An 11,970-nucleotide genomic window follows, 5' to 3' on the forward strand; every position below is an offset into this window, starting at 1 on the left:
GGCCAGGTTCTGGCCCCCAGGTCCAGTGGGATGTCAGCACACCCCCAGCTGCACGCCTGCTCTGGCCCTGCTCAGAGGCGGGTGGGAGAGGCCTGGACAACGCCCAGGTCCCTGTCACAGGAACCTCAGGGCCAGGGTCTGTCACTGAGGAGCCCAGCAGAGCCAGGACGGGCTCGACCACCCACGTACGGGCCAGGTCCCCTACGAGCCGGGGGTAAAGTTGGGAGGCGCGAGCCCACCACCGCCTCCACCCTCTGTGCCTACACGTGCCCACCGGCTCTAAGGAAAGGGCCCCTGAGTAGGCAGCGAACCCAGGCCCTGGGTCAACGTCTGGTCTGGGCACCTTCTGCCGTGAGGGCGCAGCGTTGCCCTGTCCCAAGCTCACGTCGCCCGCTGTGCCCTGATGCCCTGCACCCCACACCCTGCCGCACCCGCCCCCCGGCCCTGATGGGTCCCCTCCCAAGCTTCCTCCCTCCAGAGAGAAAGGGAGACAGCAAGGGCGATCCCGTTTCACGGTGGGATCGGGTGTCTGAATCCAGGCATCAGCTGGCCGGCTCCTCCCGGCCAGAGCTCCCGCCTGCGTCGACTCCAGCGGGTCCCGGCCACAGACCGCAAACCCAGCCGGAGCACCCACGGGCCCGCCAGTGGTGCCTTCTCCTCCACCGCCCGCTGGTGAGTCGCTGGCTGTGTTGTCCCCCCGTTCTCTGCAGCTGGACCTTAACCGCCGTCTCAAAGGGCCCCGCGCCCCTTTCCCCCACAGCCCCCGAAGCATTCTGGGAAATTCAGCTGGGAACGTGGCAACAAGCACGAGAAGGAGGGCTCGGTGCCCAGCATGCTCTTAGGGAGACGTGTTATTCTCACGGTCCGCGTCCCTAGCTCATGGGGCTCGGAGCCTTCTAGAATACCAGTTTCAGTCCCCCAGGGAAGCCTGGGCCTTGTCTTTGCTCCAGAAGAAAGCAGCCCTCGGACCCCCACCCACTCTGCCCATTTCTGCTCCCGGAGCTCTGCAGCCCTCCTGGGTGTGAGGAGGCCCCGGCGGCCCCGCTGCTCAGTGGCCCCCACAGGAACCGGGGGGAAGCCCAGGCCCAGAGGCAGACCCGGGCTTCCTCGGGGCTTTGCCGGGCCGGGCACAAGGGCCGCTTCCACCGCCCACCCCACACAGCCCTGCGTGTTCCCGTCAACGAGTGATCCAGCTACCATTCCCAGGGGGTCTTCTCTGGGCAAGGCAGCACAGTAGGTTCGGGGTGACCCAGCCTAGCCGTCCGTCCTCCGCTCTCTCTGTAGAGACTGTTATTAACCGTGGTAATAACACTGTTATTACCATGGGAACCAGGGCACAGAGGGTGACTTTGCCCAGGTCATACAGCTTCATGCACTACACCCTGGAACATAGTAGCTTCAGGGTGGTTCCTTAGGGAGGGGACCCCAAGAAAATAACTTGAGGTTGGGGGTGCTTGCAGAAAGGAGAGGCAAGCATTTGGCATTTTGTTGTTTGGTGTCAACATTTAACCACAAGACCTGTGTCCCCACCCCCAGCTGCCTGAGCCGGAAAGGGGGGGAGCGGAGAGGTGCAGTGGATCCCCCCCACCCCCGCTCCAGCCCCCTGAAGGACACCGCATGGGGCCACAGACTCCAGATTGGCTGCAGAGACTGGATGAGGCCCGCGGCCCGCCACTGCTTGGCGGGGAAAGAGGGCGCACAGTCCCCAGCTGGGGGGGGTGGGGGCTTTGATCTGGGTGTGGAGGAACCGCTGGAGGCCTTGTGCAGGGGTGACTGGACGCACCTGTGAGCAGGAGCACCTGGGCACCACGTGGGGAGGCCGCGGCAGCAACCCAGGCCGGAGGGGAGGTCCGCACAGACCCGCAGTGTGAGAGGCAGCCGGGCAGCGGTGGGGAGACAGGGCCCTGCGGAGGCGGATCCCACAGGATGTGGAGACCGATGGGGTGTGAGAGTGGGGGAGAAGGGTGCCTTTCCCTGAATGGAGGACTGGGCTCGGGGGAGACGCAGTCGGGGGCGAAGAAGACAGCGTGAGCCCAGACGCAACAGGAGCCAGAGGAAGTCCCAGTTAGGCTCTCAGAACCAGGCCAAGGCCGGGCGGCCGTTGCCGGGGCAGCCGGGGCAGCCGGGCCCAGGCTCCTGGACACACTGGGACCGACCTTCCCGCAGCACAAACGTTCACTCCTCTCATCACCTGGACAGCCCACAACCTGAGGTGTCTCCCCGTCTTACGGGGGGCGGGGAACGGAGGCCAAGGGTCAATGGCCTGCCCTGGTCCAGTGGGTCACAGTGGCACATCTGGGCCTGCGGGCTCCAGAGTCAAGGCTGTCACTATGGTTACAGGCCCACAGGATGCGGGGGTCCAGGAGAAGGTCCCGCAAGTCCTGCCCCGCAGCGGCCTCCCAGAGCAGAAGGTGCCTTTGCAGGGTCAGGAGGGGCTGCTCCGGCCTCCGCGAAGAAGAGCAGCTGGACTGTGCACCCCGCTGCTCCCCCCGGAGCGAACGATCCCGTGACCCTTCTTTCCAGCGTCTGCTGCTCCTGCTCAGGTTTGAAACAAAGGAGCTCTTGTCATTCCATCTCGACGGGACGACGGCTCTGTCCTTGAGCTGTCCCCACAAGGAGAGAGAGAGACAGCCCCTGCTGTGCCCGCCCCACTCTGACAAGGAGGAGGGCCACAGCCCTCCCTGCCTTTCACTTGCTCCGAGCGACAGAACCTCCTCCTGTTCCAAGAGGCAGACAGACTAGGCGGGGGAGGGTCGGGACACCTGGATAGACATCTGTGACCAGGATGGGGTCAGGGCTGCAGGTGTGTGCACGGAGCCCACAGGTGTCTGCATATTTGTGCACGAGCACATGTCTGTGCACGGAATCGGGAGTCCTGGTGATTTTACGTGCAGCAGGTGTGTGTCTGTGACTATGTGCATGGGTGGGCGTGCGCCGCCATCTTGGTGGCGTGTCTGAGTGCGTGTCTGTGCATGTCGCACGCACACCTGTGTGTATCCATGTCCCTGGGTGTACGTGTCCCGGGTACTTTCCTGGGCTGAATGGGAACGGACCACACGCAGCGCTGGGTCCGCTGCGGTGGGACTGACCGGGAAGAAGGTTGGCTTTGGAACTAGAAACTTGAGTTCGAGTCACGATGGCATCACTGAGCGGCGGAAGGACCTGTGGGCAGTCACACACCATGCTAGACCTCGGCCTCCTTGTTTGTTCCGTGGGGATGATGGGCCCCAGCTACGCTCAGACCCTGCGCGGGAGCACGTGGCCTGCCTGAGTGTAGGGCCCGGGGCACCCGGAGGAGGCAGCTTCACCACAGCAGGCGGGTACCAGGAAGGCCACCTGGCCTGGGTCACCGGGACAGGCCTCTTCTGTCTGGCCCTAGGCCAGCCCGAGGTCGGCCTTCCAGCCACTCCTCCCTCCACAGTCCCCTCCGTCACTCAGCAGCGGGCAGTGGGAAGCCACCCTGCGCCAGGCCCACCTCCCAGCCCCTCGCCCACCCACCCCCGGCCACCCACCCTGTGACATCTGAGCCCTCCCTCTGCACAGCTGTGCGGTCCCGTCCCTGGGGCCCTCCGGGCCCGTGTGCAGTACACTCTGTTCTCTTCGCACAGTGACTTCTTCCATCCACTCTCGGACTCTGAGACGGCTCCCCTGTCACCTGGGGTTGAGGTTGCTAAGCAACCAGAGGCCAGTGGTGGGAAAGGCCAGGGAGGGGCGGGGGACACTGATGCTCCCTGTAGCTCTGTGACCTGGAGAGGCCAGTCGGACAGCCTGGCCCTCGCACAGACGGCTGCGGGACGTCCACCCTGGGAGAGGCACACGACGGAGCCCCCCGAGACCCTGTCTGCAGGAAGTGCCTGTCGCACCACAGAGCCACAGGTTGCAAACAGGCCGAGGAGAAGGTGCAGGGCTCAGGGGGAGCCACGAAGGACCCCATACTCGCGGGCAGAGCACGTTCCAGGACCCTGCTCAGCACGATGGGAGGAGGCCCCCAAAGACCCCAGCCCCCCAGATCCACCTTCCCTGGAGCACCCACCCACGCAGAGCACCCAGCTCCACCCAGGGGCCAGGAAGGCAGCCGGTAAGAGCCAACGCTAATCGTGGCTCACACGATTGTTGTCAATTAGTGGCTTGTTGTCACGTGGTTCTGAGGTAAGCGAGCGGGAGTGTGGACTCACTTTGGAAAGACTACAGGCTGGCCTCGTCGTCTGTCAGGGGAACTGCTCCCCGGGCCGGGACCCCCGGCCCCGCCAGCCGGCCTTCAGGGCACTGAGGCTGAGACCAAGCGTGAGCGGGCCTGAGGGAGGGACCCTGGTCCGTTCGTGGGAGTTCCAGCCCGGTGGGCACGCTCTCCTTAACCAACCCCCACCCCGGACACACACACTCAGTCACGTACTTCCCCCCCTGCCTAAGATGGTTTTTAAAACTCAGATCATTTCCCATACACATACTGGACGTAGGCAAAAAAAAAAAAAAAAGTCTCATTATTAGGAAACATTGCCTTCCAAATAATTTTAATTTAATCTTTAAATAAAAGAAATGTCTGCTCCCTCTTTCTTTATGGCCTCTGTGTGCTGTGATGTACGGGGCCCCCACCTCGGCTGGCGGAGTTCTCACTCCCCAGGCTCTTTCTGCTCGATCCCTTCCACTTGCTCGTTCACGCAGACTCGGGGTGAAAACCGATCCCAAGGGCGGAACGGTGCCCAAACCGCCAAGAGGTTCCTTCCCCAGCTGAACACAAGTCACTCCTTCATCCAACGACGTGCCTTATATCAATGACCCAGGGCCAGCCGTCCCGGTCCCAGCTCCGACATGACGAACTTCTTCCCCTCCGCAGCTCGCAGCAGGCCGGGAAGACAGAGCGTCCTCATGCCGCGGCCCTGAGTCCCCTAGAATGGATGCGTGCGGCTGGAAGGAAATGGAGGTCGCTCTGGTGGATTTCGACAACGCGGACGAAATCCAGGAACAGCCAGGCTACGCCACAGCCTTCAGCCCCACCGGCCCGAAAGGCCGGCCTGGCAGCAGCCCCTTCTCCAGCTGGAGGGTCCTCGTCAGCGACAGCAGCGGCCACGAGACGGCCTTCTGCAAGCTCCCCGGCGACTTGCCCGACCCCCCGGAGCCCGAGCCGGCAGCCATGAATGAAGGGAACCAGAGGGTGATCATCAACATCGCTGGGCTGAGGTTCGAGACCCAGCTCCGGACCCTCAGTCAGTTCCCGGAGACCCTGCTGGGGGACCGGGAGAAAAGGATGCAGTTCTTCGACTCCATGAGAAACGAGTATTTCTTTGACAGGAACAGGCCCAGCTTTGACGGGATCCTGTATTATTACCAGTCCGGCGGGAAAATCCGGCGCCCGGCCAACGTCCCCATCGACGTGTTCTCGGACGAGATCACCTTCTACGAGCTGGGCAGCGAGGCCATGGACGAGTTCCGGAATGACGAGGGCTTCATCAAAGACCCCGACATCCCGCTGCCCGCCAACGACTTCCACCGGCAGTTCTGGCTGCTCTTCGAGTACCCTGAGAGCTCCAGCGCCGCCCGCGGCGTGGCCACGGTCTCCGTGCTGGTGGTCATCATCTCCATCACCATCTTCTGCCTGGAGACGCTGCCCGAGTTCCGAGAGGACCGGGAGCTGAAGGCGGCGGCGAGGGAGCCCAGCCTCCACGCCAACAGGACCGCCCTCTCCCACTCCCTGTTCACCGACCCCTTCTTCATGGTGGAGTCCGTGTGCATCTTCTGGTTCACCTTCGAGCTGGTGCTGCGGTTCGTGGTCTGCCCCAGCAAGACGGGCTTCTTCAAGAACATCATGAACCTCATCGACATCATCTCCGTCATCCCCTACTTCGCCACTGTCATCACGGAGCTGGTGCAGGAGACGGAACCCACCGCCCAGCAGAACACGTCCCTGGCCATCCTGCGGGTCATCCGGCTGGTGCGGGTCTTCCGCATCTTCAAGCTGTCCCGCCACTCCAAGGGGCTGCAGATCCTGGGGCAGACGCTGAAGGCCTCCATGCAGGAGCTGGGGCTGCTCATCTTCTTCCTCTTCATCGGGGTCATCCTCTTCTCCAGCGCCGTCTACTTCGCCGAGGTGGACGAGCCAGAGTCCCACTTCTCCAGCATCCCCGACGGCTTCTGGTGGGCGGTGGTCACCATGACGACCGTGGGCTACGGCGACATGTGCCCCACCACTGCGGGGGGTAAGATCGTGGGCATCCTGTGCGCCATCGCCGGCGTCCTGACCATCTCCCTCCCTGTGCCCGTCATCGTCTCCAACTTCAACTACTTCTACCACCGGGAGACGGAAAATGAGGAGAGGCAGAGCATCCCGAAGCAGATCAACAAAATCCTCCACAGTGAGGATTCCAGGATGGGCAGCACCGGCTCCCTCAGCAAGACCAACGGCGGCTGCTCCGCGGAGAAGTCTGGGGAGTGACTGTCCCGCGCTTCCTGGCCCCTGAGTCTCTGTGTCTCTGCGTCTCTGCGTCTCTGTGTCTCTGTGTCTCTGCATCTCTGTGTCTCTCTGTCTCTGCGTCTCTGTGTCTCTGCGTCTCTACATCTCTGCGTCTCTGTGTCTCTGTGTCTCTGCATCTCTGTGTCTCTGCGTCTCTGCGTCTCTGCGTCTGTCTCTGTGTCTCTGCGTCTCTGCGTCTCTGCATCCCTGTGTCTGTGTGTCTCTGGGTCTCTCTCCCTCCCCCTGCCTCTTGCTCTCTGTTTTCCCAAAGACCAACATGCACGGCTCGTGCCCAGCAGGCTGTCTGTGACTGCAAGCCGTTTTAATAGACGTGTTCTGCTGCATTTTCTAAGTCAGCCCCCCGCAGGGAGAGTTCCTTCTCCTCTCGGGGGAGGTGGGCACTTTGGGTCCTTGCTGCTCGCCTGCGGTTCCGAGCCCAGCAGTATCAGCGTCACCTGGGTGGGCCAGGAGAGGCGGAATCCAGGCCCCGCCCAGACCCCCTGACTCAGAATCTGCATTTTAACCAGATCCCAGGAGGTTCCATTTCACAAGGAAGATGAGGAGGCTCCAGCTTGCTCTCCCTTGGAGGAAGCACGTTGAAAGGCTGGGATTGCCACGAGCCGTGAGTGAGAACTCGGGGTGGTTTAACAATAGTACCCCACCTGTGCGTGGCATCGTGCGCATTTTCTGAAGCGCTTTCCCTCCCATTATCTCACTGTACTGAAAAATAAGTGGTAGAACACCCCGGTCGGTGTAACTCAGTTGGCTGGAACATCGTCCCGTAAACCTAAAGGTCACAGGTTCGATTCCTGGTGAGGGTTTGGAGTTCGGTCCCCTCTCGGGGCATGTGCAAAATGCAACAAATTGATGTTTCTGTCCCTCTCTCTCTCCCTCCCTGCAAGCTGTTTTAATAAACGTGTCCCTCCCACCCCCTCTCTCTTAAAACAATAAGCATGTCCTCAGGTGAGGATTAAAAAAAAATAACCACTAAAACAGATTTTATTATTATTCTCATAATGTAACAGGGTACAGCCAACAGAGGTCCCCCAAATGGGGATTTGTTATGGGGTCCAGAACTCAGGGTGTCCGGGAAATATTAAGAAAATATATTTATATAGGATGTCCTCACCCCCACAAGTCTGAGCTGGGGGATGGGACGCATGGAGCAGGGCCATTGAGAACAGTTTTGCATAGCAACGGTTTTGCAGATAACCTCTAGAACAGTCATTTAATGTATCTATAACATTTACCTGGTTTCACGGATATGTTAAACAGCTGTGGCCATGCTTTGAGCCAAGGGGATGGGAGTGACTTCAACCCATGATGTAACTGGGAGGCAACTCCCCCTGGTTACAGAGCCTGCGTCAGAGCTTGGAGATGATTGGCTCCACACCACGGGGCCACACCTGCCCGGACTTACTATGGCAGCCCAGAAAAGCTGGAAAAATGCAGGAATGCTGACAGCTGTGGCCAATTGTGGGAGGAGTCAGAAATGATGCGGCAGAGGAAGATTGGCGCTGGGATTTAAACCCAGGCGCGGCAGCCACGGGGAGCTTTCTGGGACCGTGCAGCATTAGGGTGCGCCCTTTTTGCTATGTGGCTTAGGAGGCAGGAGAGACTTTGCCTGGAAGAAAAGGGGTGAAAGGATTCTTGCTGGTGGGCCGTGAGAAGATGCCTCATGGTTTTGGATTAACTGGATCGTGGTGGCGACACAGCGGATGGTGCCAGAACCGAGGGGCTGCCTGAACCACGGACTTCCACTTCTCTTCCTGAGATACCGCACCCCAGACTGGGCAGAGGGGAGAAGGAAGGACTATGCGTTTGTGGGTGTTCTAAAGGACTTGAGTATTTTTAATGAAGACATTAAGTCATTCCTCTAAGTCTGTATAACTTTAAATAAGTAAATACTCCCTTTTCCTTTTCACCAGTCTCTGGCATTGAGAGACGTCTTTCCCTGGCGGTGAGCAAGGTGAACCTAGTACAGTCGGCTGGGGGGGGACCCCTGGAGCACAAGGGTAACTCCATTCGGTAACAGTGTATCATTCACCCCTCCCCCCGGGTCAGTTCTGTAACAATAATACTTATGCAGAACAATCAAGGGGACAGCCACTTCCCGAAGGTCACCAGAAACAGTGACACGGTCAATGCTGGGACCCTAATCTCCCACCTACTGGTCTAGTGCTCTTCCCACCAGTGGGTGTGATGGACTGGGGGGTGGGGGACGGGCTGAGGGCTCTGTCCTTCAGAGGATTCAGGCAGCACACTCGGGCAGGAGCTCCCTTCCCCGGGGGTCGCCCCATCTGCGTGCAGCCTGGGGAGACCGTATCTGCCTGGCCCCAGCCCCTCGGTCCCTTCCTTGCGCAGAAGCATTTCCAGGTGCCCTTCACCTGGTGCATCTTCCTGAATTTACGCACAGACAGGTGCCCCCGAGCGCAGGGCCTCCTGCAAAGAGGAGGAAGAAGCGTCCACATTGGGGCCCTGGAGGTCCGCCCCAGGAAAATGGTCAAGGCCCCTGCCCTGGGGTTTGGCTCCCTCTGACTCATCGGGAATTGACCTGTGGGGCAGCTGGGGTGGGGGTAGCAGGGTGCTAGGACGTGTGCCTGGAGGCCAGGCCCGCTGAGGAACTGCCCTGTTGGGAGAGGGCCCCGCTCAGCCCCCAGCTCCCAGGAGGAGGGGATGGCGTTGGGGATCCCCAAAGGGGGGGAAGGATGTCTGCACTCGGTCCTTCCCTGCTCACGCCCTCAAGTATGGGGGCCCTGCCTTCCTTGGGCCCCATACTCAACATCTGGTCACAGCTCACAGGTGACAATGGCCCCGGATCACTGCACGGCTCCACTCCACGGGGCCCAAACCACAACCCACGACACACAGCCCAGAAACGCGCCCAGCCCCATACACAGCCTGCAGCCGCAGCACCACTCTGCACGGTGCTGAGGAAGCAGGTGGGGTCTAGAGGCTGGTGCCAGGGTGTGAGGCTGCAGGAGCTCCCCCTGCCACTAGGGGGTGCTGTCCCCTGCACGCCAGCACTGAGCCAGCTCGCTCTTCCCCAGCAATCCAGGGCAACGGGCTCTGGGAGCTCCCTCCCCACCTGCCCACCCAGACTCCTGTTTGCTGCAAGATCTGATGTCAGCCCCCTTGCAAGCTGTCCAGGGGAACGCCTGAGCCTTCAAAAGGCCGCGCTTCTCCACAGGCATCCTGGAGAGTCCCGCCTCCCAGGGCAGCTTGGACTCTGCCAGACCCCACGCGCTGACCCAGCCTGACCCCCCTCAGCCAAAGCCTGCTCCCGGGAAGTCCTGCTCAGGCCACCTTCACACCAGTGACGAGGCCCCTCCCTTCACCCCCTTCTCCCCTCCTCATGAGGTCCTGGTGACGGCAGGGAAGGGGGTTCCCAAGGTGCCCCTGCCCCTCCTGGCAGCTGTCCAGCCTCCTAGAAAATAAAATGCACCCACCCCACGCAGGGAAGCCTCTCCAAAGACCTTTTGAAGAGAGGAAGGAAGCTGCTCTGGCCTCCCCTGAGGCCACTGTGTCGCCTGGTGGCAGATCCTGGAGGCAGGAGCGCAGCCACCTCAAATGCAGGGATGAAAAGGGGCAGGGGGTGGGAGGGGGATGGGAGGGGGCGGCCGGGACCAGGAGGGGGGCAACAGGAAGATCAGACAAACGTTTGTCACTGCCTCTCGGGGGAAGCAGAGGCAGGAAGTCACCTGCGAAATGTCACCAGATAATGAATGCTGCTTCACTGTCACTGAGGTGTCGCCTGTCAGATGCACGCAGAGAGGGTGACAGCGAACCTCATCAGGAATTCTGGGTGGATCTTCTGTCTCTCCGGAGCCAGCAGGGCCAAGCTGGAGCCCCTCCTTCCCACCACCACCCTGTTGTTCCTTGTTAACAGCAACAATACTCGCAAACAGAACAGAAAAAAATAAATCGAACAAATGATAATGCTGGGCTGCCTGGGTGATGGTGGGAATTAAATAAGAAAATATATGAAATTCCTTGGCAAAAGATAAAAACGTGGACACAAAACAGGATGGAGACAGAGGAGGCATAGGATGGGAACCTGCTTGCAGGTGAAAAACCCTTCAAAGGCCACAGCTGTGCCCAGCGTCTGGTGCGTGGCAGACGCTCAACAAATAAAAGAAGGAAAAGAGTGAGCGAGAGCCCCGGCCAGGTGGCTGAGTTGGTTAGAGCATCGTCCTGGTACGCTAAGGTTGCGGGTTCGATCCCTGGTCAGGGCACAGGCAAGAGGCAACCAAGGAATGCGTAAGTGGAACGACAAATCATTATTTCTCTCCCTTTCTCCCTCTGTCTCCCTTCCTCTCTTCCTCTCAAAAAAAAAATCAATAAATAAACTGTATTTAAAAAGAATAAGGGAGAGCACTAGAGATGGCACAGAGATTAGATTATGTCCCTTGGAAAAACAGTAACTCCCACCTACCGCACGCGGGGCACAGTGCGAACCTCTCTGAGCCCCGTCTCGTGGACCAGGCAGCGGAGGCACAGAGCTGTCTCGCACTTGCCCGAGGTGCCGCAGCCAGCAGGCAAGTGAATCAGGACGCAAGCCCAGAGGCCGGGCTGCCAGTCTGCCCAGAGCCACCTCTGCTCACAGCTCTGTCTCGGGAGGGCCTGCATGGCTGAGCCCAGGGGGGCTCCTGCCTTTCAGATTCCACCCACCCCTCAAGCCACTCCAAATGCCCCCTCTCCTGTGAAGCTTGCTCTGCTCTTGCCTCGCCAGCGCTGTGTCTCCCTGTCCCTCCACCGGGAGCTCCTAGAGGGCGGAGTCTGGCCCACCCAATCACTGCAGCCTTAGGACCTCAATACTCCATGCCTGGCACATGTAGTCAGTGTTCAGCTGGACTGACCGAATTAAAGCGTGATGACACTGGGATTCTCTGGTGTTGAATGATGCTTGGCAGTGTGCATGAGCTAGCTATCGCCGCATAACAAATCACCCCAAGATTTAGCAGCTTGAGACAACCTGCATTTATTATCCCACAGTGTCCGTGGGTCAGGAGTCCAGGCGGTGCAGCCGGGTCCCCTGGCTCAGAGTCCCCCGTGATGTCAGCCAGAGCCCCAGTCACCTTAAGTCCTAACCGGGACTTTAGAGGGACCCCAGGCATTGGCAGCTTCAGGTTTTGAAGGTGGCTCCTTCTTTCTGTTCCCCCCACAGGAGGGTCCTCTACCCAGCGTAGACATCTACAGGCCAAATACTCCCTTCCCTCGTGGAGAGAGCTCGCAGTAAAGAAGACAGCAGTCTGGGTGGGCAGGGCCTGGGATCTGCAGGGACCAGTGTCTGGCTATGGTGTCTTAGCTTCAGTCCTCGGCTCTCTGAGGTTCTTCAAGACCTTCCTGCCGTGGTCTGGAGGGAGGGGTACCGACGTTGCAGATGCCGGCTGGCGTTCTGAGAAGGAACCTGACCCACAGCAGCCATAGAGAGAGGCCAGCCCGAGAGGAAGAGGACGTGGCACGCTCCACAGGAAGTGGGTTCTTGGCGCCAGCCGTCAGAGAGGCGGGCCTGGGGCAGG

At 60.2% G+C, this 11,970-nt stretch overlaps 1 protein-coding gene across 1 annotated transcript; it reads left to right on the top strand.

The window, feature by feature from the left end:
- Positions 1 to 4,891: 4,891 nt before the first annotated feature.
- KCNA10 (potassium voltage-gated channel subfamily A member 10) lies at positions 4,892 to 6,430 on the top strand. Its single transcript, XM_045817057.1, has one exon. The coding sequence runs from the start codon at positions 4,892 to 4,894 to the stop codon at positions 6,428 to 6,430; it is 1,539 nt and encodes a 512-aa protein (XP_045673013.1).
- The last annotated feature ends 5,540 nt before the right edge of the window (positions 6,431 to 11,970 follow it).

This window comes from Phyllostomus hastatus, unplaced genomic scaffold, assembly GCF_019186645.2.
Source record: "Phyllostomus hastatus isolate PE091 unplaced genomic scaffold, TTU_PhHast_1.1 phas_scaffold_216, whole genome shotgun sequence".
NCBI lineage: Eukaryota > Metazoa > Chordata > Mammalia > Chiroptera > Phyllostomidae > Phyllostomus > Phyllostomus hastatus.